The sequence below is a fragment of the Arvicanthis niloticus genome, chromosome 26, assembly GCF_011762505.2.
Source record: "Arvicanthis niloticus isolate mArvNil1 chromosome 26, mArvNil1.pat.X, whole genome shotgun sequence".
NCBI lineage: Eukaryota > Metazoa > Chordata > Mammalia > Rodentia > Muridae > Arvicanthis > Arvicanthis niloticus.
The window spans coordinates 38845673-38873346 of NC_133434.1; the positions used below are offsets into that span (position 1 = coordinate 38845673).

The following is a 27674-nucleotide window of genomic DNA, read 5'->3' on the forward strand; positions in this document are numbered from 1 at the left end:
CTTTAAATAAAGAGGAATTTATTCTATTAGTTTGGTAGTCTATAGAACTCTGACTAGCATACTAGACAAGTAATGAATACTTTTAGAGCAGTTTGGGCCACACAACCATCTCAGCTCAGATACAACTTCAAAATGGCCACCTTCCCTTAATGTTTTGTTCAGGTGATGCTTTGATGCTGGGCTGTTACAGCTATTGGAAAAGAATGTCAATAGCAAAAGTGTAAAGTATCACAATTGTAACACAAATAATACAATTATATGAGGACCTCAGATAGAGAGATTCAAGATTAAGTGAGGAATGGAAAACCAAATGTCTTACCTTCTGTAGGCCAAGACCTGGCACCCCTACTCACATGAAGATCAGGTGACAGGAGATTCTTTTAATCCTTGATTTTATAGCACCAGTCTGGAGAACCCTACAGTTTCTTGTCCCACACATTGACTTGCTGACTCACTGTCAGGCTCAGAAATCAGGTTCTTTCTGGGGATCTTCACAAGAATAAAGCACTGGAAGAAACAATCAGTCACATCAAAAATATTTTACTTAGTATGTCAGGAGACAAAGTCACATTATCTAAATAGTTATTCCACTTCCATATTGTACAAATACTGGCCAACCATGTTTTCTCTCTCTCTCTCTCTCTCTCTCTCTCTCTCTCTCTCTCTCTCTCTATCTATCTCTCTCTCAGAGGGTTAGCAATATTTAAAAAGTTCTGCTGTGATTATTTTAATTCAACAGAGCTAAAGATATGAAAATGGTTGTGTTTTAATTTAGAAGATAAGATAAGCCCTGTGCTGGATCTTCCTATCTTTGTATATTTATCTGTTTTTAAAGAGGTTTTGCTAAATATAAATATCTTTTAAATTATTAACATGTTTACGCCTCTATAAAATTTAAATTATGTATATATCATAATGAAAAACATAGATATGTTATTCTTATATGAGGACAATGTCCAGTATTAATAACATCTTCTGGTCTAGGAGTAGTAAACTCTTTGAAAGTAACTTAGAATCTTAAGGGATAGAGACCACGTTGTGTACTAGAAATAGGATAGGGTTCATAGAGATATCACTGTACCCAGAACTGTATGTTTACATGTGTCATATATTTAAAAGTAGATGTTAAAATTTAATTATATATCCTCATGTTACCTATTCCAAGGAAAGATGCAGACCCATATTATCATAATATATTTATTGTACCTGTGTGGATATATTGGTTAAATATATTTTTGTCTTTTCATATCAATTTTTAAGTTTATTTTCATTAGGAACAAAATGAACTAGAGTCAAGTTAACAAGTTTAATTTATTTGTAATTTATTTGCTATTAAGTACATGGTGTGAATAACAAACCATGTTTCCTGAGTATATTCTACACGTAATTAATAAAAAGTCAATTATTAATAAGCCATGAATTTGTGTCTATTGCTTGTCTGGGATTCATGTTTCAGAATTTTCATTGTCAAGTGAAAACTTCACATAGAAACCTTTAGTAAGCCTGGCAGTGGTGGCACACACCTTTAATCCCAGCACTTGGGAGGCAGAGGCAGGTGGATTTCTGAGTTCCAGGCCAGCCTGGTCTACAGAGTGAGCTCCAGGACAGCCAGGACTATACAGACAAACCCTGTCTTGAAAAACCAAAAAAAAAAAAAAAAAACAAAAAAAAAGAAAGAAAGAAAGAAAGAAATCTTTAGTAAGCATATTTTTAGTTTGGGAAGAAAGTAAACCAGACATGTCTAGAGCAGAAGTGTACTGAAGGGCATTTTATCTCAGAGGAAAATTAACTGCAGAAATAGCTGACAGTGAGACCCAGCATAGGGTAGCATAAATGTTCTTTGCTGGCAGCAGGCTGTGTGGCTCTTGGCAACTTATCCTTTGATTATCTGTAGAGTTCCGTGAATATCAAAGTCTTTGCTCCATTTGCTAGCATGCTAGTTTTGGAGGCAAATGGCTGGAAAAACTTTTAGGTTCTTTCGAGAAGCCTTTCTATAAGTAAGAGAGAAGCTATCAGAATAAGAATAAAACAAACCATTAAGATATAAAATGAATACCTTGTAGGCCTGATATTTCTGAGCCTAACTCTATCCTCTTAATTTCCTAATCTCCTAAACCTAATTCTAAAAACCATTATCCTAATCCTAACCATGACACTGTCTTATCCCCTAACCCTAACTCAAACCCTGCTTGCTGTGGGGCATATTTCTTAATTACAACTTTTGAAGTGAGAAACCCTTTATTAATCTTGATCTTTAGAGATGTTCAGATCCACCTTTAATCTGGGCTACAAATTCTTTTGACAACATACATATATAAAGGACATTGAACAGGGTGGTGTTTTTGTTTTTTGTACTTGCCCTACTTTTTTACAAAACAAAGGTGATTTGTTTGTTTATTTGTGTTTTAAAACTGGCATTAGTAAGTACTTATCTCTTCAGAATCCTGAAATACACTGAATATTAGCTGTAATATCCTGCAAAATGAAAAGAACCAGTCCTTGATTTTTCTAATTTATCTTGTCTAACAGCCTTTATTGGGACATTCTATTAAATAACCTTTCTGTATACAAAGATTCATTCTCTCTATGATTTGAGATAAGTTTATCTACAGAACCTGTACTAATCCAACTATGTTTTTTCTTCACTTTGCCATTGATGAAGATGTGCTGGCTAACAATAGTGCTCAACTGTCTTTCCCTTATGATTCTGGATTTTCTCCAGGGTTGATTGATACCTATCATCTGGTGAAAGGGAGCTGGAGTTTCCCTGAGCCCAGTATAAAGCTTGTTTTCTAAAACCCCTCTTTAATGTTAATGGTGTTAGCATTCTGTCTAAAACTCCACCTCACAGTTATCTGGTGACAGCCAGGGAACCTCTTCCCTATAGCTACTGAAAGAAAATTTTGAAATAGGCCCAAACTAATAAGAATAGCTGGGCCCTATGATTCCTTTCTCTAACCTAAATAGTTAAAAATGCTTGTCAGCAGGTTTGGGCCCAGTTAGTTACAGAAGATGTGGAGTTACAAGACAAAGGCCTGTTGAATCATCCAAGAAACTGACTGGCCATGAAAGATAAAAAGTATGCAAGGACATTCGTAAAAGAACAGAAATATGTCCAAATGAGTAATGGGCCATCTGGTGTTCTTCCATTCTTCCCCCTTTTGGGCCTGCTCAGTCTGCATAGCCTGTAGATGTTCAAAAATGTAAAGCAACCAATCATGTGTACCCAACTGAAAATCTCCCACATGCCCCACCCCTTGCCTATAAAAGCCCTAATCCTTTGAGCCTTGGGGTCACCTCCACTGTCTCCTGAGTGAGATATGTGCTGACCCAGAGCTCTGATATTAAACTGCCTCATGAGTTTACATCAAGCCGGTCTCTCATGTGTCCTTGGGTGCATGCCGTCCTGAGACTTGAGTGGGGATCTCCTTTTGGGGGTCTTTCACTACCTCTCTTTAAAGACAGATGGAATATGTTCTATGGGTGTGTGGGGAAGTGTGGGAAAGGGGGTGTCTCAGCAGACTCATGCCTCCTGCCAAGATATTTTCCCCCCAGAGAGGCCATTTCTCATGCTGAGACATCTCATCCCCAGAAGCAACCTACCACAAGACAGTATAGTATAGAATATAGTTTATTCAGGACATGGGGAGGAGAGTTAAGAGGGTAGTAGAGGCAGAGAAATGCAGAGAGAGGCAGAGAGTAGAGAAGTAGAAGCCAGGCATGAGCATGTGGAGATAAAGGATGGAAAGGAAAGAGCCCAAGTGGGCAAGAGAAAGAGAGAACAAGAAAGCAAGAGATTAAGAGAGAGGAAGGGGCAGGCAACCACCTTTATAGTGGGTCAGGCCTACCAGGGTGTTGCCAGGTAACTGTGGAGAGGAGAGTGCCTGGCTGTTGCCAAAAGGGTTAAAAATTTTCAGAAACTCCTAGCAGGCTGATCAGAACCAAGAGTTCAGGTCAGCTTGGTCTTGAGCTCTGTGTTTCAGGAACTTGGCTGACCACAAGATAGATGGTTGATTACAGATAGGCTCTTTGAGAATAGCCTATACAAAATGTTCCCCATGTTCTGTTCCTTGGACCCTGTCACAAACTTAATAATGAGCTGGGACTTTCCACAGGTACTCTCCAATAACCCTCCTTCACTCCCCCTAGGTTGTGGTTTTCCACCCTGGGTTGTGTTTTTTGCCTTTAAATTTTCTCTGCCTCTAAAGCCCTGGGGGTCAGACCCAACTGCCCCTGCATGGGTCATGGGTCTTGACCTCAACATGTTGATCAAAATATACCTCTTGCTGATTGCATCGAAGTTCGGTGTCTTGTGAGTTATTGGGTGGCTGTGCATTCCTGAGGCTTGGGTGAGGTCCTCCCTTCATGGGGGCCTTGATTGCCACATAACTGGGGTGGAGTTTAAGCAGAATGCTAAGAAATAACCAGGGTTTCCTTCCACTTGTGGGTCAGATTGATACCTCCACTGCACCTTGAGTAATGGGCTATGGAAGCTATTCAACTTGATTATAGGAAGAAGGCAAGTACTGTGAGGAAAGCCCATACAAGGTCTGATGTCAGGTCCTGGAAGTGTAGGATCATTGCTCTTAGAGGGGAGGAGCAGGCAGCAGAAGAGCCAGAGCTGGAATGGTGGGTCCTCCCCCAGGGCTGGGTAGGGTAAGATTCCTCTTTGAAGACAGAAACAGAAGACAAAAGTGTCCCAGAAGCACACTTTAACCTTGGGGAGTGGTAAAACTCACTGGCCTATCAAGGCTTCCAGGCAGACCTGCCAATCAGACAAGGAGGCAGGTTTTTCCAGGTGCCATTCTGCAAGTTCACAGTGGCTGTGCAGGCTTGAATGATCATCTGTGCCCTGCTCTGAGCTCTGCTGTTGAGTGCTGTGTGGAGACCTCAGGGAAGCTCTAAAATCAAGTCATGGTGAGCACAGGATCACTGCCCACAATAGGTAAGGGCAGGCGGCTGAGCAGTGGGAACTGGAGTGCTGTGTCCTCTCTAGGGCTGCATGGGAAACATCAGCCAGATGTGACCACCTGTGAGGTACATGGTGATGCTCCTCACTTGTTAGATCAGGCAGTGACCTCTGAGTAAAGTCACTATTTTGGCTAATTCTGAATCTGCCCAAAACATTTGGACCAGTTGCGTTCTTACAGAAACACGGGTGGTTTCTCTGATTCAGCAGCACATTTGTCCAAACCCTTTTGTCTTTTATAGTATACATTAAGAAGCCAGGTATAGCTGGGCAGTGGTGGCGCATGCTTTTAATCCCAGCACTCGGGAGGCAGAGGCAGGGGGATGAAGGTGATGGAATAATGATCAATAATCATGTTGATCAACAATCAATACTAATCAATGGCCAATAATCAATACTAGTCAATAACCAAAAGTGATCAATAATCATGATAATAAATAATCAATAATCAGCAGTGTTGATCAATAATCAATACTAATCAATAGCCAGTAATGATCAATAATTGAGGACTCACACCTTTAATCCCAGCACTTGGGAGGCACAGGCAGGCGGATTTCTGAGTTCAAGGACAGCCTGGTGACAGAGTGAGTTCCTGGACTGCCAGGACTACACAGAGCTAGCAGCTGGCCTGAGACTACATTTCCCATAAGGACGGTTGCCAAGATGGCGGTCGGAGAACCTACTGCGCATGCGCAGTAAACTCAATCCAAGATGGCGGCCGGACTTTAAACTACATATCCCATGATGCTGCGAAAAAAGCAAGATGGCGGCCGGCCAGAGACTACACTTCCCATAAAGGCTCTGCCCAGGTGCACAGGCATGATGTTTGGAAATCCCCACTGGATACAATTCACTTCACGAAGGGCCCGAGAGACTGCGGTATGATACCACTGTTGCCACCACAGCAGTCCGGGAGGAACACCTTGGTCCCGGTGGCATTGGTGGGCTCTTTCTGATGTCACAGACCGCGCAACGCAATCTGATCACCCACCACTGGGCCGCCACAGACCTGGGAGATTACCTAAGCTTCCAAGCACCATGGCAGGTGGGTGGAACCCCAAGACCCTCAGGACTCCCAGCTAAAGTATTGAAAGACCAGTTGGCAAGATGAACCATTGTTTCTATGTCAGTGGCTTGTCTGCGAGATTTGTGTCTGTGTGCCTTGGTTTTCAGGTTTTTCTTGAGTATATGTGGAGGGAGATGACTAAATTGAACGTGGAACCCTGCTACAGTGGATACGCTGGAGGGTCATAGCCTTGAAGTGTTTCGAAGATGTTCCAGAGCCTGGTATAGTGGATGGTGTTTCTCTGGTCTTAATTTCTGGGAAGGTTAGAGCAGACTTGGAACCCTGACAGGGCTCACAGCTGCTGCCATCCTGTCTTCATTTTCTCCTCTGTCCAAGTGGAGGAATCTGCTGGGTAGACTTTACTGCCCACTTGTGGCTGTCTATTTTGTGTGTGGAGCTTTGTTATTCTCTCACTGAGGAAATGAGACAGATTCCATCCTAATAGATTTAGTTACTAGCCCCACACATTGAGTTAAATCCTTCTTAAAACAACAGGAATTAGACCCATTGACTACTCCATGGCAGAGCTCTTCCAGACAGAACCCGGGGCAAAATCAGGCTTTGCCTACCTTGTTTTACAGGGTGAAAAAAAAAAAAAAGACCTCATTTCCCACCTCTTGAGCTACCCTCTGCCCAGTTCATATATGACTCTATACTTTTAAAATTGGAGCTGTCATGAGATGGAAGGTCAGTCTTCATCAATTCTAAAAAAATTAGCATATCTTCCTTGGGTCAGAGCATATCTGTCCTTTGTTGATGGTCATTTCCAGGTCTGTGAGACAATCCGCTTTTCTGTGCACCTTCCAGCAGTTTTAGCCTCCTCTTTGGTAGCACTGGCCTGAGAACCCAAGGTTAAAGATGCCTCACCCAGGTCAGTACAGCCTTGGAGCACCCCTTCCAGTGTATCCTTCCCTGCTCTGAGCCAGTTGCCCTCCCTATTTTGTCCTGGCTCAGCCACAACTACAAGTCCCTCATGGGGTGGCAGGAGCTCCTGTAATTGATGTGGTTAGCTCATTGGTTTGAGTTTTTTACAACTTCCTCATTTATTATTGTGTCTGTGTCATAGTTGTTTTCAGTTCTCAACATTTGAGAGCTTAAGCCATCTGAAGGATCCTCAATCTAGGGTGTGCCCTCATCAGAATGGCTGGTTGTTATGTCTGTGAGAGATAGTGTTGAAGATTGATTAGGAAGGCTCTTCCACTTAGGGTGGCAATATCCCTAAGCAAGTGGTCCTGGGCTAGATGAGAGAGCTAGCTGAACTGGAGACAGTGACCTTGCAAGTGAGCAAGCCAGGAAACAGTGTTTATCCATACTTTTTGCATTCAGTTTCTAATCTAAGCTCCCAAAATGATGGACTGATCTGACAGAACCATGTACAACAACCACTTATTACCTGAGATGCTTTTGCTTAGAGGATTCAATCACAGCAGCAGAGCAGCAGTTAGAACAACAACATGGTATCAAAGGGTTATTTTGCTGCTGGACAGAATCTGTGTTGTAGATTGCATTCTTGTGGACATGAACAAATTTTGGGTAGAAAGGTTTTTGGATTGGTTGGTGTCTTTAACTCCCCACTGGGGGTCCTGCCTGACTGCAGATAAGCCGTCTTCAGTGTCCATATCTAACTGCTATGCATCTCAGCTAAGATCAACCCCATAGACTCCTTGTCACCCTCCAATTCATGGTCTCTGGCACATCCTAAATGTAGCTCTTCCCCCCAGCCAGCTGCAAATTTTGATTCATTTTCCGCATCTGGCTCTCTCTTGTCTCTCACCACACCTGTTGCTGGTTCTCCCCGATTCCCCTTTCTTATCTGAGCTCCCATCCAGTTCTCTTTCTTCCATCTGCCTCCTATGACAGTTTTATTCACCCTTCTGAGTGAGATTCAACTTTGCTCATTTGGGCCTTCCTTCTTGTATAGCTTCTTTGGGTCTTTAAAGTATAGTGTGGGTTTCCTTTATTTTATGATTATTATGCACCTGTAAGTGAGTACACACATGCATGTGCTTTTAGGTCTGGGTTACCTCACTCAGATAATAGTTTCTAGCTGTATCCATTTGCCTGCAAAATTCGAGATGTCATTGTACTTTATAGCTGAATAGTTTTTCCTTTTGTAAATGAACCACATTTTCTATATCCATATTTTGGTTGAGTGACATCTGGGATTCTTCCAATTTCAACCTGTTATAAATAAAATGGCTATGAACTTTGTGAAGTCCCTACTTTAGCTCGCCCACCTGCATAGAATCCTTCTCTCCAATATCCTCTGTTTCTCCTTTGAGAACGTGCACGCCGCTGGGTATCTGCACACCATGGTGCATTAAGTCTCTGTTGGGTTAAGTTCATCCTTTCCATTGAAGCCAGACATGGCAGCCCAGTTCAGGGAGCAGATTCCAAAGATAGAGAGCAGCTTTAGGGACAGCCCCTGCTACAGTTGTTGGAGGACCATCATGAAGACTGAGCTACACATCTGCTATATATGTTCCAGGAGCCTTAGTCTAGACTGTGTGTGTTATTTTGTTTGTGGATCAGTTTGTGAGTGTCCCCAAGGGTCCAGGTTAGTTGAGTCTGTTGGTCTTCCTGTGGAGTTCCTATCCTCTTCAGGGCCATCAGTCCTTCCCCCAACTCTTCCATAACAGTCCCCAAGGACCTTTCAATGTTTGACTGTGGTTCTCTGCATCTGTTTCAAGTCAGCTGCTGGGTGGAGCCTCTTAATGGACAATTATGCAAGGCTCCCGTGTGGGAGCATAACAGACTATCCATAATAATATCATGGATTAGTGCTTGTTCATAAGTAGGGACTCCAGTTGGGCAAGTTTCCTTGGCCATTTCCCCACTCTCTGCTCCAGCTTTACCCCTGTATTTCTTTTTAGACAGGACATATTTTGTTCTGTGTGTCTACTGTGTTGTGGTTGAAACTGATCAGTTGCCATTTGTGTTTCAGGGCTATATCCTATTCAAAGGGATCAGAAGCAACAAAGGTGAAACTTATAATTCAATTTTCTTCTAAAAGGACAGAATGATTAGATTATAACTTCTGTTTCAGGCGATAAGTGGAAGAAGCACCAGAATTGCATTGTTACATTGTCTAGAAACCATCCCTTTATTTACAGTGATGCCACGATCATGCTTTGGTTGTACAAATGTATGGAATATTTTAGGATGCAGTGACTTATGATGATGTGCATGTGAACTTCACTTCAGAAGAGTGGAATTTGCTGGATCGTTCCCAGAAGAAACTCTACAAAGATGTGATGCTGGAGACCTACCACAACCTCACTACTATAGGTAAGACTGTGAATTTTATTTTGCTTTGCAAAATACTGGAACAAGTGATTCTTGGTTATTGATGATCCTCTGTTATTTCAATTGAGAATAAAGAAGATTGAGCTGAATAAATCAGGTTCAGTGCTGTAAAAATTCACAGTAATTTGAATTTTACCTAATTTCCAATATTATATCATTCATTTTCTGGTACTGTGTTTTAGGTTACAGTTGGGAAGATCACCATCTTGCAGAACAACCTCAAAGTTCTAGAAGGAATGAAAGGTAGTTTTCATGTGCAAGCTGATACAAATATGCATGTGAGGAAATTTTAATGCATTTTGGAAGCTCTAAAGAAAAGCATGTGTGTAAAAATATCAGTCCTTTAAGTATAGCTATGATTATAATATTCTCACAAAGCCATGTTCCTCAATCTCAGATATCTGATTTGAATTTGTAAGGCATTCCTCTAAGGAAGAAGAAATGGAAACAATGCCTTGAGAGATACCTTTAATTGATTTGTAGCTCCATTAGAGCTTTGCTGTTGGACTACCAATCTGAATAATCTCATAATATTTAGCTGTTGCACATTGAATAGTGATAAATATATATCTAAAGCCATCCAATAAGCAAATAGTCCATGGTAAATTTGGTGATACTCATATTCTTGTAGTGACATTTCTAGGTTTATTGAGTGGTCAGTTAGTGAGAGTAAAGAAATTTGTGGAGAAACCTTAATCTATATACCACATGTCTACAAAGAACAAAATGTTGTGAATTTAACATGGAAACGTTTTATCTGTCCTTGTTCTTTTAATGGGTATATCAATTGTCAGAATGGATAAAACCTTGTGAGCATAGGGATGTTGAAAGAAGCAACATACCTCTTTCTACTCCAGAAAAATGAGAAGATATGTAGTATTCTGCCTTTGGTAGACTTTCTGAATATGATAGATATTTGCAGTTAATTGGTTTTCTGACATTACTGGGGACATCCACAAGTCAGACTGCTGAAAATCTATGGGTACTAGAAGTTTGGAAATTCTTCTCTTTGTCCTGGCTCACAGTGCTGCTGTGGTGTGATGCACACTACAAAAAACCTAAGAAAGCAATCAGGGTTTTAATACCCTGATATCTTCAGACATGTGAAATATATCACATAGAAATCTCATATAGAAAAAGGATGTTATAAATGTGAGCCATGTAGTAAATGATCTTACCATCACAGGTATTTTCAAAGAGGTAAAGCAACCTATAGTCAGCAAGTACAACCATGAACATCAAAGGGATAAAACCTTACAATCTGAGAGTTCTTTATTATTAGAAAAACTGCAAAATTCATTCATATTGATAAAATGATTGATCAGGCTAATGAATTTGGTAAAGCATTTACATGTGCCCATTATTGTTGCAGGCATGAAACAAGTCATATTGGAGAGAAACCACATGAATGTAATCAATGTGGTAAAGCCTTTTCATGTCACCGTTATCTCCAAAGACATAAAAGGGCACATACTGGAGAGAAACCTTATGAATGCAGTCAATGTGGTAAAGCCTTTTCAGGTCACAGTGGTCTCCAATATCATAAAAGGACACATACTGGAGAGAAACCTTATGAATGTAATCAATGTGGTAAAGCCTTTTCATGTCAACGTAGTCTACAAGACCATAAAAGGACACATACTGGAGAGAAACCTTATGAATGTAATCTCTGTGGTAAAGCCTTTTCACGACAGTCTCATCTCCATAACCATAAAAGGACGCATACTGGAGAAAAGCCATACGAATGTAGTCTGTGTGGTAAAGCCTTTTCACAACAGTCTCATCTCCAAATCCATAAAAGAACACATACTGGAGAGAAACCTTATGAATGTAGTCAATGTGGTAAAGCATTTTCAGGTCAGAGTAATCTCCAATCTCATAAAAGAATACATACTGGAGAGAAACCTTATGAATGTAATCAATGTGGTAAAGCCTTTTCATGTCACAATGGTCTCCAATATCATAAAAGAACACATACTGGAGAGAAACCTTATCAATGTAATCAATGTGGTAAAGCCTTTTCATGTCACAATGGTCTCCAATATCATAAAAGAACACATACTGGAGAGAAACCTTATCAATGTAATCAATGTGGTAAAGCCTTTTCATGTCACAGTGGTCTCCAATATCATAATAGAGCACATACTGGAGAGAAACTGAATGTCATGAATGAGGTAAAGCCTTTCCAGGACACAGTCATCTCTGAATACACAAAAGAAAACATGCAAGAATGAAACCTTATGATTGTAATGAATGTGGTAAAGCCTTTGCATGTCACTGTACTTTCCAAACACTTAAAGGAACACACACTTTAGAGAAACCTTACAAATGTAATGAATGTGGTAAACCCTGTGCATATCTCTGTAGTCTCCAAAGAACACAAACTGAGCAGAAACCTTTTGATTGTACTAAAGTTGGGAAATTGTTTACATGCCACAGTAGTTTCTGAATACAGAAATGCACACATATGAGAGAGAAACCATCTGAAAGTAATCAACATGTTAAAGCCTCTGCATATTCTAATCATTTTTTTGTTTTGTTTTTGTTTTTTGAGGCAGTGTTTCTCTGTGTAGCCCTGGCTATCCTGGAACTTACTCTGAAGACCAGGCTTACCTCGAAGTCAGAAATCTGCCTGCCTCTGCCTCCCAAGTACTGGGATTTAAGGTGTGCACAAACACTTCCTAATCATTTTTAAAAGTATGAAAGAAATTAGAGTAAAAATAAACTGGTGATTTAAATATTCTTGATCCTAAAAGGTGGTAATATTAAGAGATGCGCTTTGTGGGAGTGGATGTTACCTTTTTGAAAGAAATGAATTACTGTGGTGGTGGGCTTCGGAGCTCAGGCCAGTACAAAACAGACCCTCCTACCACTTGGCTGGAAGACAGTCTCTTCCTGATGCCTTCTCATGAAGATGCAGAACTCTCAGCTCCTTCTTCAGCATCATGGCTGCCAGCATGCTGACATTCTTCCTGCCATGATGGTAATAAACTAAACATTTGAAACTGTATCCAGGCCCAATTAAATATTTGCCTTTAACACAGTTGCCTTGGTTACAATGTCTCTTCTTAGCAATGGAGATTCTAAGACACAAGTTAGTACCCCAGACTTAAGCATTGCTATGATAGGCCTGATCATGCTTTGTTTTGTTTTTTTTTTGTTTGTTTGTTTTGTTTTGTTTTATGGAACAATGTGGATTTTTAGACTTTGGATTTCTACATGCATTAAGTGGAACTTAAAGCACCATCCTAGTAGGAATATGAAACACATATGTACTGAGGGTGATTTGAACTTTGCATATAGTTTTTATTATGTTTTGCTGAAGAATGTTGCTGCCTTTTGCCCTTGTCTGTAGAGTGTCCTTGAAGATAAGGTAAAGAGGTTGATGTTCATTGCATTGACAAAGGAAGTCTCAGTAAAGCCAGCAAAGCCTTTGACCTGTGTTTAGACTCATGATGATTGTTTTGAGCAAGCATAGTAATCTTAGAAAGAAAAAAATATAAAATGTTATGTCAAAGAGAAAAGCCTCACCAGGAAGTTGAATGAAGCTAAATCCTGTGATTAATGATATTAAAAGGCATTAAATGAATGGTAACATTAGGGCAAGATTCCACCCACCTAAACTCATGGATTTGCAGTTGTATGAAGGAGAACTGTATCATGTTAAGCTTTATCATCACCTGGTTATTGTTTTCATATGGATGCAAGGGTCACCAGTATGTGTGAAATTGACAATCAATGAACTGTGATTACACTTCTGGGTTTTCATTTTCAGATCTAAAATAAAATACTTCAGTACAGGCATGGAGGTACATGCCTTAAATCCCAGGAGATGAGCATCAAGCAGATTTCTGATTCAATTCATCCTGGTACAGAACATGTTTTAGGTAAAGAAAAGCTTAGGTACAGGCAAACTGTTACACATGTATTACACAGCATTCAGGAGACAAAGCCATGCAGATCTGAGTTTAAGGTTAATTTACAGAGCAAGTTCAAGGACAGCGGAGCTTAGGTAGTGAAGTCATTGAAAAATATAAAGCTGGTGATGATGTAATAGAAGGGGCAGTTTTCCAGCCCCAGCAAGCAGAGGAACTCAGCAGCTTTGTCCATGTGGTTCTGGCTTTAGAGGCAAGATTAGAAGGGACAACTGAGACAACTGATGCTGGTTGGCTGTAGTTAAAAAAAATTAGTAGGAATGAAGAAGAAATCAGCACCACTGAGGTGACATCTTCTGGTAAGTGTTTTCTGAGAGGAGAAAGAAGCTGTATTTCAGAGGTAGCCAAGGTTGTCCCTTGTGTTGCAGCTTGACTCAGTTTTGGGTGTAAGACTCACCCAGGTGACACTGGTTTTTAGGCATGAATATTTCATGCAGTGAAGCTGAGGCTTGGCACCATGAAGTGAGCATGAGAGGAATTCAGTGAAGACTGTTTGTCCCAGAAGAACCCAACATATTGAATATGTCAGTCCCATGGGATGAGCAGAAAAAACAGCAGCAGCAGTTGAGTGGAGTCAAGCAGAACATAGTGTACTGTACAGGGAAGAGCTGGAGACAAGACCCAGCTTCTCTCTTTTGAGGAGTACAGAAGATCACCTGTGGATCCCAGATACTGGAACAAGAAGCTGTAATTTTGAAGTTACTTGGAGACCCTAAGATTTTTAGGTTCCAGAACTATAGGATATCTTCTCAGGAAAACTACTTTCAGGAAATAAAATCCGACAAAGGGAACGAGCTTGAAGTTGAAAGGCAACATGCTGCTCCCTTTGGTGGTGCATGCCTTTAATCTCAGAACCCAACAGACAGGTCATAATGCTGAGCTGACCCAGCTCAGCTATCTAATGAATTTGAGGCTAGCCTAAGCTAAATTAAATATTGTCTTACTTTCACCTCAAATATTTTCATTGTCACTGGTTAGAAAAGGTGTGATATGAGTACATATTTCTGTATATATCCCTTTCTAATTAATGATTTAATGTAAATAAATTCATTGGAAAACAAGAAGAATTAATAATAAAATATTAAAATTAATTTCTGTGGGGGAATTTAAGTTTACTTTAACTTTTGAATTTTCTCTTTTACATCTATATTTCATCATTTTCTGTATCAAACATGGATTCCTTGTGCAGTTTAATCAAAAGCACAAACTATGACAAATACTCTACACAACAGGTGTGGCCTGTAATGTGTTATTTCATTCTAATTCCTGGGAATTTTTTTAAAAAAGATATTAAATACACATTTGTAGCCCAGCTGCCGAGGCCAAACAGGGATCAGGAGAGTCTCTAGTAGGAGAAGGCCAAGAAAATCTCCAGTGCTGGAGATAAATCACACGATGCCCAGGATGAGGTTATGTTTTCTCTTTAAGCAGCAGCAGATTCTGAGTGAGACACTGACTCTGCTCATTGCAAGAAAAGCTTGGTAGGGTGAAAGCAGAGCTTGAGCGCTAGATTTAGAGCATCTGCATATCAAAAATCAGCAGCCTCTAGAACAGATTCCAGCCTAGACTTCAGCCGTGTGAAGAACAGAGAAGGGAGGAGTCAGTAAGGTCACAAGGTGTGTGGCATCGTTAATTCAGAAGACGGACACATACATTATAACGTCATGTGCAGTTACTGACCTAACAAATGCCTTTTGGTCACTACATCTCCATTAACATCACCAGAAGCAGTTTTTGTTTTATTGGGCATTGCCAGCAGTATATGGTTACAGTTTCCCCTCCAAGATATATGGTGTTTGCAGCTCTGTGTCATAATGTAGTTAGAAAAGACTTGATCCTCTGTGTATTACATGAAATACGGTATCAGTGCTAGACCTTGATTGTCATAGAATTGTTTTCTAAATTCTGTTGAATTTGCTTCAGTGTGACTCCAACAGAACTTTTGCTTGTTAGTTTCCATAGAACCTGTCTATTAAACAAGCCACAATATTTTTTGGCTTTTCCTTACAGCCTTTTAGGTATACGTACTGTTTGCCTCTGCCAAATTCTAATTCATTGCAAGAAATTCATAGACTTCTTTTCTTAGGTAAGACCATAAGTTCCAGTGCTGATTACTTTATATCCACACAGGCTGGATTGAGTCCAGAAGCCTGAAGTTATCTATTAACAGTAGTGTTTTTCCAGAGGCTTCGGTCATTTCTTTTTAGATGACCACATTCCTGTGGTAACAAGTCTTTGTTCTCAAATAAGAGTCTAAATTTGTTATGAAGGTGCCAAGAGTACACTATTAAATGCAGTCTGCTAACCCCTTTAAATAGTTATCTCTATGTAAAGTTCTGATGCCCTTACATACTTAGGATCTTATCCTCAGACTCTAAGGTGGAGGAGGACTGAACTCTACTGATGAAACATTAAAATTATTGGGGGAGAAAAAATAAACCTTTAAATCTCTAACACCTGTATCTATACACAAGTCCTTCACTCACCCACAAAGACCTAACATCAGACTCATTCATTCTTGAATACTGAGACCCATCTCACCTCATATTCTTTAGTTAGGAGTGGGTGAGACTCCAGTTGTGATTTATTCTGGCAGAGTTACTAACTTCACAGCTACAAAACCATACACATAAACTTCTACCAGCATAGAGTTGGCACATGCATATAGAGGATTGTTATTACCATTTAAGGAAGAGAATTTAAAATAAAGAGAGCATCCAGGAGCCTGCAGCAGTTAAAAATGTTGGTTGGCAAATATCGTCTGATTTTAATACTGGAGAATATTTCCCTTAGTCCTTATGAAGTTGATTCTTGGCCTGCTTTGAGGCAGTAATCTTGTCCTGTTCAACATCTTTTCCTTTCAACATCTTTTCCAGAAGTTAAAGGAAGTGATTTCTGTGTTTACCACCCCAGAAAGATCTTTGTTCTGATATGTTAAATATTTTTTAGAGGTGAGGTCTGATACAGGGAGCCTTACAAAGTCTCACAAAAATACATCTATTTTTCATCTTCCATTAAAGGTATAGGACATAAGTGTCTGCAATCCCAAGATTACCCTCCAGAACAAATCAGTATTTCAGAGTGTCTTAAGCCCACATAATTACCATGGAAAAGATCCCCTGTAAGTTTTATGAAAAACGATGAATGCTGAGCAATCACTGCTGATATATTCCAATTGGCAGAAGACCTCCACTTGATCTGATATATTCTGAAATTGCTTACCTTTCCTAAACATCTGCAAACCATTAGTAATTATATCTTTTGTGCAGATATTAAAATCACACATCTTGCTTTCTTTCATGGCTTGGAAGGAGCTGTACTTAAAGGCCAGATCTATCTCATCTGGCTGTTGGGAGCCGCAGTGAGCATGTCAACATTCGCCATTACAAGATGGTGTGGACATCCTGTCCTCCCACTAGTAAACAACTGACTGCACAGGTGCAAAGGGCAAAAAGCACGCCAAAGTCACTGCCCATCCCGGGGCGTAATATGGGGTGATGAGTGAACAGCCAATCAGAAGTGAACACGCCACTCTAGGGTACATATAGCAGTGCCTTTCCCGGGCTTTGGGTCTTTCCGCTTCTGCTTATACAAGAAGTAAAACCTCATTGTAGTAACCACCCGAACACTGCCTCACGAGTCTCTTTCGTGGGCGAAGGGGACTCAAAAAGGGGCGCGGAACATCTGGCTCTAGTTTTCTTGCTAGGAATTCGAAGATCTTCTTTATGGTTCTTCTGGTGTCCTAAAAGAAGAGGACATTTTAAAGGAGGGTAATAAGGAGAGAGAAAGAATAAGAGAGGTCTGAGAAACATATGCAGAGAAAAGACTGTGGATAGGGAATGGAAAAGTGGCACCATGAAAAAGCATTGAGTGAAGTTGAGGAAAGAATAAGGCCACGGGGAGCAGGTAAGAGACATGTGCAGCATTTGTGTACTGACTTGACTTTCAACATGACTGATCTTTGGTTGTAAGAAAACAGATGGTAACATTTCTTTGAGGTAGAGAGGATATTAGAGGTGGGGTATAATATAACCAAGGATCTCTTCAAACTTGTTTTGTAGTGGATGAAGACTATGATATTTCTGAACCTTCTACCTTCTTTTCTTTAGGGCTATGTTTACAGGTGGGTGCCAACACATTTCCTAAATTTACAGAGATGATTTTTCTTGAGACTAGTTCTCATGATGGATCCATTTCAGGTAGAATGAAAACTGTTATGGAGACCATACTGAACTTCACCTTGAAGAGATCAGAAAACAATCTATCTCCTTTTGCTACATAAGTGCTGTTATACCGCAGCTGGAGTGAGATGTTTAAGGAAACTCATAGAAATATTTCTAAACAGTTATCAATGTGAATGAAGGCAATGTGCATAAAGAACTTGACAGAGGTTAATTCTTACATCAAATAATATTGCTTCCTATGGGTAAAGGAGAATAATACAGTTTTACAAGTTTCAAAACAATGTTCTTAATAGTTGTTACTTGGGGATATTTCTGGGAGATTTTGTTTTGTTTTGAGCTATAATGTTGTAACTCAGATGGCCATCAACATCACAGTCTTCCTGCCTCATATACAGAATTCTGTACTGACATTACAACTGTGCACTACCACAACTGACTTGATTTTAAAATATAGTCATAAGAAGGTAGAATCTTATACTGAATATTTTCCTTTCAGTATAGCTCTTCTACTGGTATTATTACTTAAAAACATTAATTAAATATTTTATTGCATATTTGGTTAATATTTTATGTGAAGATGAACCATGACAATCAATGAAAGAGTGTGTGGAGTAGATGGAAATGAGATTTTTGAGAAACTAGGCTAGCTTGCAGCAGTCAGCTAGGTAATGAAGTTTCCTGGAAAAAATTATGTCATAATCAAAAAGTAGATTTTACAATAAGCAAAGGAGCATAATTGCTTGTTTTGTTTGTCAATTTGACACAATATAGACTCATCAGGCTCCTCAGTTGGTTATGCCTCTGTGAAATCAAGCTGCCACATTTTATCAACTAGTGATCCTTGGAGGAGGGACCAGTGTTGGTAATAGGGCTGGGGAAGAGCAGATAGTTCCTCACACCACACTCTGTGTAGTTGGCTGGGAATGCCCTGGGTTCCTCCAGCTGGAAGTTAGGCCTGGCTGCTCACTAAAGGCCTCTCCACAGCTACTCATGGTGCAGCCCCAACACACGAGAAAGTCCTTGGGTTTCCAAAACCGGTTTATTGGCATGATGGATGGTGGATGGATCTCGATGCACACCCCCATAAAACCCAGGGCAGACCTGAGTGAAATGGGGGGGGGGAGAGGGAATGGGCTGGGGAGGAATGCTTAATTGACCCACCCTCTGGCCTTCAGGTACCTAATTAGTATGGAAATCTCTCTAGGGCCTTAGGCCTGTTTCTCATGCCCTCCACCTGTGTATATGACTGAAGGGCACAGGTTGAATGGAGGTTAGACCTTCTGTCAGGAGCCTGGGTTCTAGGGGCATAGCCAAACCCACAACCCAAGAACCAGGATACCCTTCCACGGCCCAACAGACCAGCACGTGGTGGGTGGTGCCATCCCTGTTTGTTATTCCTTATTTCTATAAGAAAACAGGCTGAGCAAGCCTAGTCAAGCAAGCCAGTAAGATGCACCCCTTCATGGCCTCTGCATTAGCTCCCACTCATTGGGTTCCAACTCTGCCTGAGGTCTTGTTCTGAATTTTCCTCTGTTCCTCCAGATTTAATCTCCCAATCCAACCCCCAGTTCTTATCCAAACAATCTATGGCAGCTCCCCAAAATTTTGGGGATCCCACATATTCTCTTCTAAACTTGCTTCTCCAGCTCTTTCAATATCCCAACCCACACCTCCAATGGGTCCTCCTTAAGAATTCACAGAACACTCTCTCCAGGAAAGTGGGAGGATAGCAATTGATCTTCACTTCTTATTCTATTCCTATTAGTCAAATCTCCCAGGCAGGATTATCCCCAGATTTGCAGCAGTACACCTGCAGCAGACACTCCCATCTACTGTACCTCACAGATCTTACCATCATAACCTTTCTCCTCTTATTCAGTGTTTGGTCTTACCCAAAAACTCCATCAGGTACTCCCTGGGAAACCACATTGCCAACCCATTCATGGAAGCTAGTAGGCTAAAACAAAACATCACCTCTGTTTGTTCCTCTAAGTCCAGTCCCCTAGTGTCATCCCCAGCTCTGTGCAGAACATCAGATGTAACCTCCCCCAAATGCTCTCATCTCCAATGGATCACAGATACTGTAACCTGTAAAACTCTTTTCCCCTACTCCTTGCTTTGTCCTAGTCCCCACATCCTGAGAATCCACAGGCCACTCTGATCAGGGAAGCACGTAGAGTAACTGCAGACATTCACCTCTCTCTCCATTCTTCCAAGTTTTGTACCCCAGTATTTTGATATAAACCTCATCCACAGATTTATATCAAACATTTTTATGGCCTTTCCTCTCTTAGTGCCTCTATTTCTGAGTGAATAACTAAGAAAATTCTAGTGGAATATCCAGCTTTCTTCCCTTCCATGGACTGCCTTAGGTTCCTCTCCTAGTTTATCTACTTTCTTAAGTGTCAGATCTTGATACCCAGAACACATTTTACCTGGAACTCTCCAGTGACTATACATATCAGGATACCAGAACAATTTCTCATTAGGCAACATACAGCTACTGCACTCACCTCAGAACCAGATAAGACAACAAATACTAAGAAAGAAAACACCAGTTCAAGAAGGCAGGACCAGATATCAGTACTTTGATGCATAATCTTTCAAATTCCAAATCACTAGATGCCAGGATAAAAACATAAAGTATAACATATAGGAAATTATGCCTTCACTACAGACCTGTTACCACAGTACAGGTCTTGAGTATCCCAACATAGATTAAGAACAAGAAAAATACCTTAAGATAGTCTATATGGAGATGATAGAGGTCCTTAAAGGGAAAATTAATAAATCCCATAAAAACTTCTATAAAAACACAGAGGACACAAAAGAACAAAAAAATTTAAGACATGAAATCTAAAATAGAATCACTCAAGAAAACTCAATCTGAAAAAATATGCTAATAAACATTTAGAAATTTGAACAATATCCTGAAAGTAAGATTCACAAACAAAATACAAGAGTTGAAAACCAGACTCCCAGCCATTGAAGATAACATGAACAACTGGATAGAGTAGTCAAGGAAACTTTTATATTAAAACCGGTCACAAAATATCCAGGAAACTTGGTACATTTCTATGAATAACAGAAGTAGAGAAAGACGAACTATTCATGTGAAATTCACAGAAAATATTTTTAACAAAATCATAAAAGAAAATATCTCAGCTGGGCAGTGTTGGTGCATGCCTTTAATCCCAGCACTTGGGAGGCAGAGGCACGAAGATTTCTGAGTTCAAGGCCAGCCTGCTCTCCAGAGTGAGTTCCAGGACAACCAGAGATATACAGAGAAGCCCTATCTCAAAAAAAAAAAGAAAGAAAAGGAAATATCTCAAACATAAAGATGGTGATACCTATCAAAGTACATGAAGCATACAGAACACCAAATAGATTGGATGAGAAAATAAATTTTCCTCAGTTCATCATCATCATCATAAACAAACATGCAGAACAAATAATGTATAGATAGGTAAGGGCTGAAAAGGGAGGATCACATGAGGAAGGAAAAAGGGAACTAAATGGAGGAATGGAATATGGGAAGAGACAGTTAAAATTAAGGAACATTTGATGGAAACCTACTAATGTAAAATCATTCTGAAATATATCAAGGCCATCTAAGTAATATTGCCAAATAATAGAGAGATGCTGTCTGAAAATGGCCATCTCTGGGCCCTAAAGGAAGCTTCAAGTACTGGCATTGATCTACATCCAATATATTTTTTGGCCCAAGAAGTTACATTGAAATCCTAAGCAACACAATCTGTTGCCAAGACTATAGGTTACTCTCCACAAACTGTCAATAAGACCCCAGTGCTGCAGATAACATCTAGAGAACTCACTGAACAAGGAGATGTTGGGCTGGTGCCAACATACCGCTATCACACATTACATTCAAACATGTTTGTTACAGGAAGATACTATGCATGTTATTGTGAGAACAAAATTTGAAAGCAGCATTGTAACAATAACAAAAATTCATGGTCAGCAAAGACCACCAACAATTTGTTAAATATAGTCATAATAAAAATATTAAGCCCCTGCAGGGGCAGGGTGACCCAAATGAAAAGGCATGCTAAGATGTGCCCAGATAAGCCCAAGTGAGTAATGGGCCATCTGGTGTTTACTTTTCTCTCCCCCTTTCTGAGAAGTCCAAGGTTTCATGGTCAAAAGTAACTAGTCATCTGCCACCTCGCACGTAGCCACTTCTGCAAGTTGCTGATGTTTGAAATATCCAATCATATGTAAGCGTGCCAAATTTTCCCACTCCCCCCAAACCCTACCCATAAATATTCCAAATTTCCTGGGTTCTGGGCTGGAACCTCTATCTCCTGTGTGAGATATGTTCTGGCCCGAGGGCCCTCGTCATTAAAACTCCTCTGCAATTGCATCAAGAAGGTCTCTCGTGTGTCCTTGGGTTCATGCAGGTCAGGACTTGGGTGAGGGTCTCCTTGCAGGGGTCTTACATTTGGTGCTTTGGCCAGGAAGTGCACAACCCCAGGACTCATGACAACCCCTTGGAGGTAGGTCTGTATGAGTGGAGTGTGTCTGAGTGCAGCACTGCTGTCTTTGTCTCTGTGTTTTGGTTTCTGTATCTGTGCCATGGTTTCGGTTTCGGGCAGCCGCCACTACAGGCCGTCAGGACTTAGTGGCCAGCAGTAGCAGATGCGCGGATCAGGCCACAGGCTGCAACCCTGGGGGATGCCCTAGAAGAGCTGGGAGAGCCAGCTAGGTCAAGGGATTTGACCATCTGACGGTCGAGGGATTCGTCCGGGCGGTTGAGGGATTCAACCATTGAGTTTCTGAATCTGGGAGATGGAGTGCTCCATCTGGAGGAGAAGACGTGGTGTGCTTCTCCATCTGAGGTCGCGTTTGGCCGACGTGGCCGGGTGTGTTTGTCTGTGTTTCCTGTGCCGCCCATGGCAGGGGTGAGCTATCTGTATTATTTGGTTTATATGTTCTTAGACTCTGACTGCTTCTGTTTCTTTTCTTTTGGTCTGAAACTACTGTGTAAAACATCCTAAGTTAAAAAGAGATAACATGACCACCGGCAGAAAAAGAGATGGAGCAGCTGGTGAGTGCTGCTGCAGAGCAGTGAGACAGGCAGGTCCTGTCCCACAGCTTGTAGCCAAGAGAAAATTCTGTTTCTCTGCTGTTAGTGGAGGCTACGGAGGAGGTAGGGTGCAACAGCTACCTAATTGAGTGTGTGTGGCTGTTCAGGGGACCCCAAGGTTGCTGCTGTAACAAATTGGCAGCTTTCCATCTGCTGCCTATGAAGATAGGTAGAGCCCAGGTGATAAAAAACCTGGTGGAGGAGAAAGACATCTTCCTTGAGCCATGCTGGATAAAACAGCCTCAGCAAGATTATTCACCTGAGAGTTATAATTATTTTTTTTAAAAAAAGAGAAAAGAACTGGTTAAAACTGCTTACTTAATTTTAGTTTAAAACTTACTTGTGAGGCAGTCTTGATTTACACAAGAAAAACTGATAATTCGCCCTGCTCTGTGGCCAGGAGAAGGACACCAGTAGAAAGAACCTTGAAAAGAATTTACTGTTTTCATAAGCAGCCCTTGGAAGGGGGCCAGCAGTTTTTTGGCTTCTGTAATAAGAAAGTTGATAGTGGTTTTTCCCATTTTAATAAGTGAAGGAGTGCGTTTTTTCTTAAATTACAGCTAAAAAGTTACAGGGTGTCCTGAGTCAGAAAATAAATAAATATATATATTTAATATATATATATTTATATATATAAATTATATATATAAATTATATATATATGCTTCAGTTTTGATAGACTTTCTAGCCATTGCTGTCTGAGATAATTTCATTATTTATATGAGATTTTCAAGATTTGGTTCAAAGATGAGAGTTCAGACAAGATAAAATTTAAAGAAGTGGTGAGGACTTGTGCTCATATGTTAGAGATAAAATGTTTACTTTCCTGTTCTTGTTGTGAATCACTTCTAAAACAATATTCTAATCAGAAATAACTTTTTAAAAGGTTTTTATAGAACTATGACAAAGGTTTCTATTTTGTTAAAAGTTAAGTTTAAATAAGTGTCATCTTAATAGTCCTTGCTGTGAAATGCTATAGATAAGGCTATTCATTCTGATTTGATTTCTTTCTTAGAGCTTCAGAGGTGAGCTCACATTACACCTGTGGACAAGGTACTGTTTGCAGACTGAATTAGGTTGTGGTCTCTAGTGTGATGTGAACAGCAGTCATGCAGCCTCACAGATACATTAGTCTGTACAGAATCCTAAAAGACTATTTACTGCTTTTACAGGTGATGAAAGTAATAAATAAGATAAGAGCCTTTCTTCCACAAGACTCTTGTAGGTTCTGGTCTTCAGGAGTGAAGAGCAAGGGAGGACACAGGAAAAAGAATGTTCCCTCAGACATGGGGACCTCATCAATTGATCAGGCTGTGGTCAACAGCGAGTTACAAAAGGTAAGGGACACTCAAAGGTCCACGCCAGATCCCATTGCACAAAGATACATGAGGTTAAGCAGGGATCAGATAAGTTACCCACAGCCTTTCTAGACTAGCTCATAGAGACATTCTGTCAGTGTAAACAAGGCTTCAGAGGCTAGAGAGACTATAAGATAAGTCATTGAAAGATTTAGGAAGTATACTATATTATATCAGGGAGAAAGGAAAAGAGCAGAAAAAGAAAAGAAAGATAGATGGGATCATAGACAGGGTTAAAATTATTGATGGTAATAGCAAGTGAGAGAAGGTTTAGAGTAAGTCTAGAGGAAAGGAGTAGAGGAGAGGAATAGAGATAAGTTGCTGGGAAAGTCTAAAAGAAAGGAGTGAAAAAGATAAAAGGTTTAGTGTAAGTTGCTGAGTCTAAAAAGAGGAAGAAAAAGAAAGGTGACAGGTAAAGAATTTACAGAAAGCAGAAAAGAGGGACTTCAATCAAAGAGAGATAAGAAACTTTTTGAAAAAGACCAATGTGCACATTGCAAGTAAAGGAGCCAGCTTTGGGTCCAAGAGGGCCCTAAGAAATAGAAGCCAGGGCCAAGAAATCCGAGGCTTTGAAAAAACATCCCAGATGGTGAAGATATTAGCTCTGTGTGAAGACAGCGATTAAGATAGATAGGGTCTCCCTCCAGGCCAATGGGCTAAAATATATTTATGGACTACCCGAAAATGGTGGACTAAGAGATGGGCTGGGTATCCCATTCATTTATGGTCATCCTAGACTGTTCCTACCCCCTGTTGGGTTGAGACTTACTCCCCAGGATTGGAGCCCAGACAGGCTGCAACTAACTGACAAGAATTTATGGGTAGAGGAAAGGCTTCTCCTACTGACTCCAGCCGGGAGCCAAGGTAACCTGCTTTACAGACGGGAGCAGTTTTCTCCATGCTAGTCAGAGGCAAGCCAGCACTACTGTGGTGGACACAAATGTCATCTGAGCTGTCTCCCTACCCCTGAGATCATCAGTGCAGAGAACAACCTTGGAACTTGGGGCTGACAAGAAGACCAACATCTGCATGGACAACAGGTATGCTTTTGCCACAGCCCAAGTCTGCAGGACTATATACCAAGAGAGGAAACCCTAATGAAGCCAGCAACTGTGAGTACTCGTTGCCCAGGACACCAAAAGGGAGGAGACTCAGTGGCCTGAGGCAATAACTGGACAGATCATGTGGCTTGGTACGGGAGCCTGTTCAGTTGTGGGCCTAAGAGATGGCCTCACTTAAAGCACAGAGTAAGAGACAGAACTTAGATTGCTAGCCATCCTGCCAGATACTATCTAGAGGAAAAGAGACAATGGTGCACACAAGAAGAGAGAACTATACTCCTCAGAAAGCAAAAGACTTACCAGGATAAATGCACAGATTGACTCTTAAGATATGAGTACAACCAAGCAGTTAAGAGATTTAAAATGTATAATAGACTTCAGGTTTTGGGCTAAAGAAATAATAAGATAGTGTAGGATATGCCAGCAAGTAAAGGCTTATGAAACTTAGTGTGAATAAGAAAATACCTAGAAGAGAACAGCCTAGAATAGAAGTTTTCCTGAGGTTTTCAAGTATCTGAGATAATTAGATCAGATAACAGACTTGCTTTTGTCTCTAAGTCAGGAATTGTCAGAAATATTAGAGACTAATTAGATGTTTCACTGTTTATACTGTTTCCAAAGTTCAGGACAGGTAGAGAGAATATAGAGAACCCTAAAACTAATTGCCCTCCAGAACTGGCGCTGGCTAGAGTGTTCCCTTGTCCTTGTTCCATACCCAGAATGTCCATTTTGTGTGAGAAATGATTTTTCAGGCTACTAAAAGACTGTTCCTGGTTTTGCTGACCATCTGACCTTGAAGTTCACCATCACCACCTGTGACTGATGCCAACTGGAGAAAATCCAGGTGCCTGAACAACCCCCTACTCTTTAGCTCCAGGTCTTCTGCTATTCTACAAGACTAAAGAGCAGCAGGCCTTGACTCCTGAGACCACCCCAGGGGCACAGGGAAAATGCTGCCTTGGTGGGTGGGACTTAGTGTGTATACTCCCAAGGTTAAATGACAACTTGTGATTCCAAAATTAAAATCGAAATGTGAATCTAGAGTTATACAAATTTGTTCCTTTTTACAATTTCTCTTTATTATATATGTGATTATATGTATGTGTAAAAGTCAGAGGACAACTTTGAAAGTGTGTTTCAAAGAAAAGGAAATGTTTTGAGACCCCTAGTCAATAGAATAGAGCCCAAGGAGCCCTACTAACAGATACTTAGTGCCTAAGATTGATAAATAGTGAGCTTACAGTTCAAGATTAACCCTTTATATATCTACTTCTGTCTTTGATGAGGTCAAAGATTATTGAGTACTTGTCTAGCTAGTCACCCAGGTTTATTACCACCCTGAAGGCACATTTGAATGTGAGTTTGAGATACACCCTAGACACTTCTGCAGAGAGCCTATTTCCTTGACCCTAGCTATCATACTGGGACTTGGAGTGGCTGCAAGTGTGAGAACAGGTACTGCTACATTAATACAGACACCCCGTTATTTCCAATAGCTAAGAGCTTCCATTGATAAAGATTTGAGAGCCTTAGAACAATCAGTACTTCCCTCTCAGAGATTGTTCTGCAGAACAGAAGAAGATTAGACTTGCTGTTTCTTAAAAATGGAGGACTATATGCAGCCCTCAAAGAAGGTTGTTGTTTTTATGGTGATCACACCGGGGTAGTCCAAGACTCAATGCAGAGACTTAGAGAAAGGTTAGACCAGAGACAGAAAGATAGAGAGGCACAACAAAGTTGGTTCAATAAGTCTCCTTGGATGATAACCCTACTCTCTGCTCTGGCCGGTCTCTTGATAATAATTATTTTTTACTTTTGGTTTTAGGCCCGTGTGTGATAAATAGATTGCTAGCTTTTGTTAGAACTAAAATAGATACTGTTCAACTAATGATGTTAAGACAAAGAGATGAGATTATAAGAGACAAGATAGAAGATACTGATCTTTAACTTTAAGATTAAAGTTATTTAAAACAAAAGGAGTAGGCAATGTGAGAACAAAATTTGAAAGCAGCATTGTAACAATAACAAAAATTCATGGTCAGCAAAGACCACCAACAATTTGTTAAATATAGTCATAATAAAAATATTAAGCCCCTGCAGGGGCAGGGTGACCCAAATGGAAAGGCATGCTAAGACGTGCCCAGATAAGCCCAAGTAAGTAATGGGCCATCTGGTGTTTACTTTTCTCTCCCCCTTTCTGAGAAGTCCAAGGTTTCATGGTCAAAAGTAACTAGTCATCTGCCAGCTCACACGTAGCCACTTCTGCAAGTTGCTGATGTTTGAAATATCCAATCATATGTAAGCGTGCCAAATTTTCCCACTCCCCCCAAACCCTACCCATAAATATCCCAAATTTCCTGGGTTCTGGGCTGGAACCTCTATCTCCTGTGTGAGATATGTTCTGGCCCGAGGGCCCTCGTCATTAAAACTCCTCTGCATTGCATCAAGAAGGTCTCTCGTGTGTCCTTGGGTTAGTGCAGGTCAGGACTTGGGTGAGGGTCTCCTTGTGGGGGTCTTACATTATCAAAAGAGAAATGCAAACACCAAGCCAGCCATGAATCTACTTATCTACAGTGCTGTCATATCTGTAAGACATGCTAGAACAATGGTGGCATCAAGCTTGTGGTAGTAACTCACCAATAACTCATTTGTCTTAAGGTTCACTCTATGAGATGGAACCCAGACCTA

At 40.6% G+C, this 27674-nt stretch overlaps 1 protein-coding gene across 1 annotated transcript in view; it reads left to right on the plus strand.

Moving 5' to 3' along the window:
- The first annotated feature begins 5748 nt into the window (after positions 1-5748).
- LOC143439449 (uncharacterized) overlaps positions 5749-27674 on the plus strand; it is a 37834-nt gene continuing 15908 nt past the window's right edge. Inside the window, 4 exon segments of the mRNA XM_076925888.1 lie at positions 5749-6014; positions 9197-9323; positions 9524-9584; positions 10714-11459. Coding sequence (XP_076782003.1) covers positions 5925-6014; positions 9197-9323; positions 9524-9584; positions 10714-11459 — 1024 coding nt within the window. The 5' untranslated portion in view covers positions 5749-5924.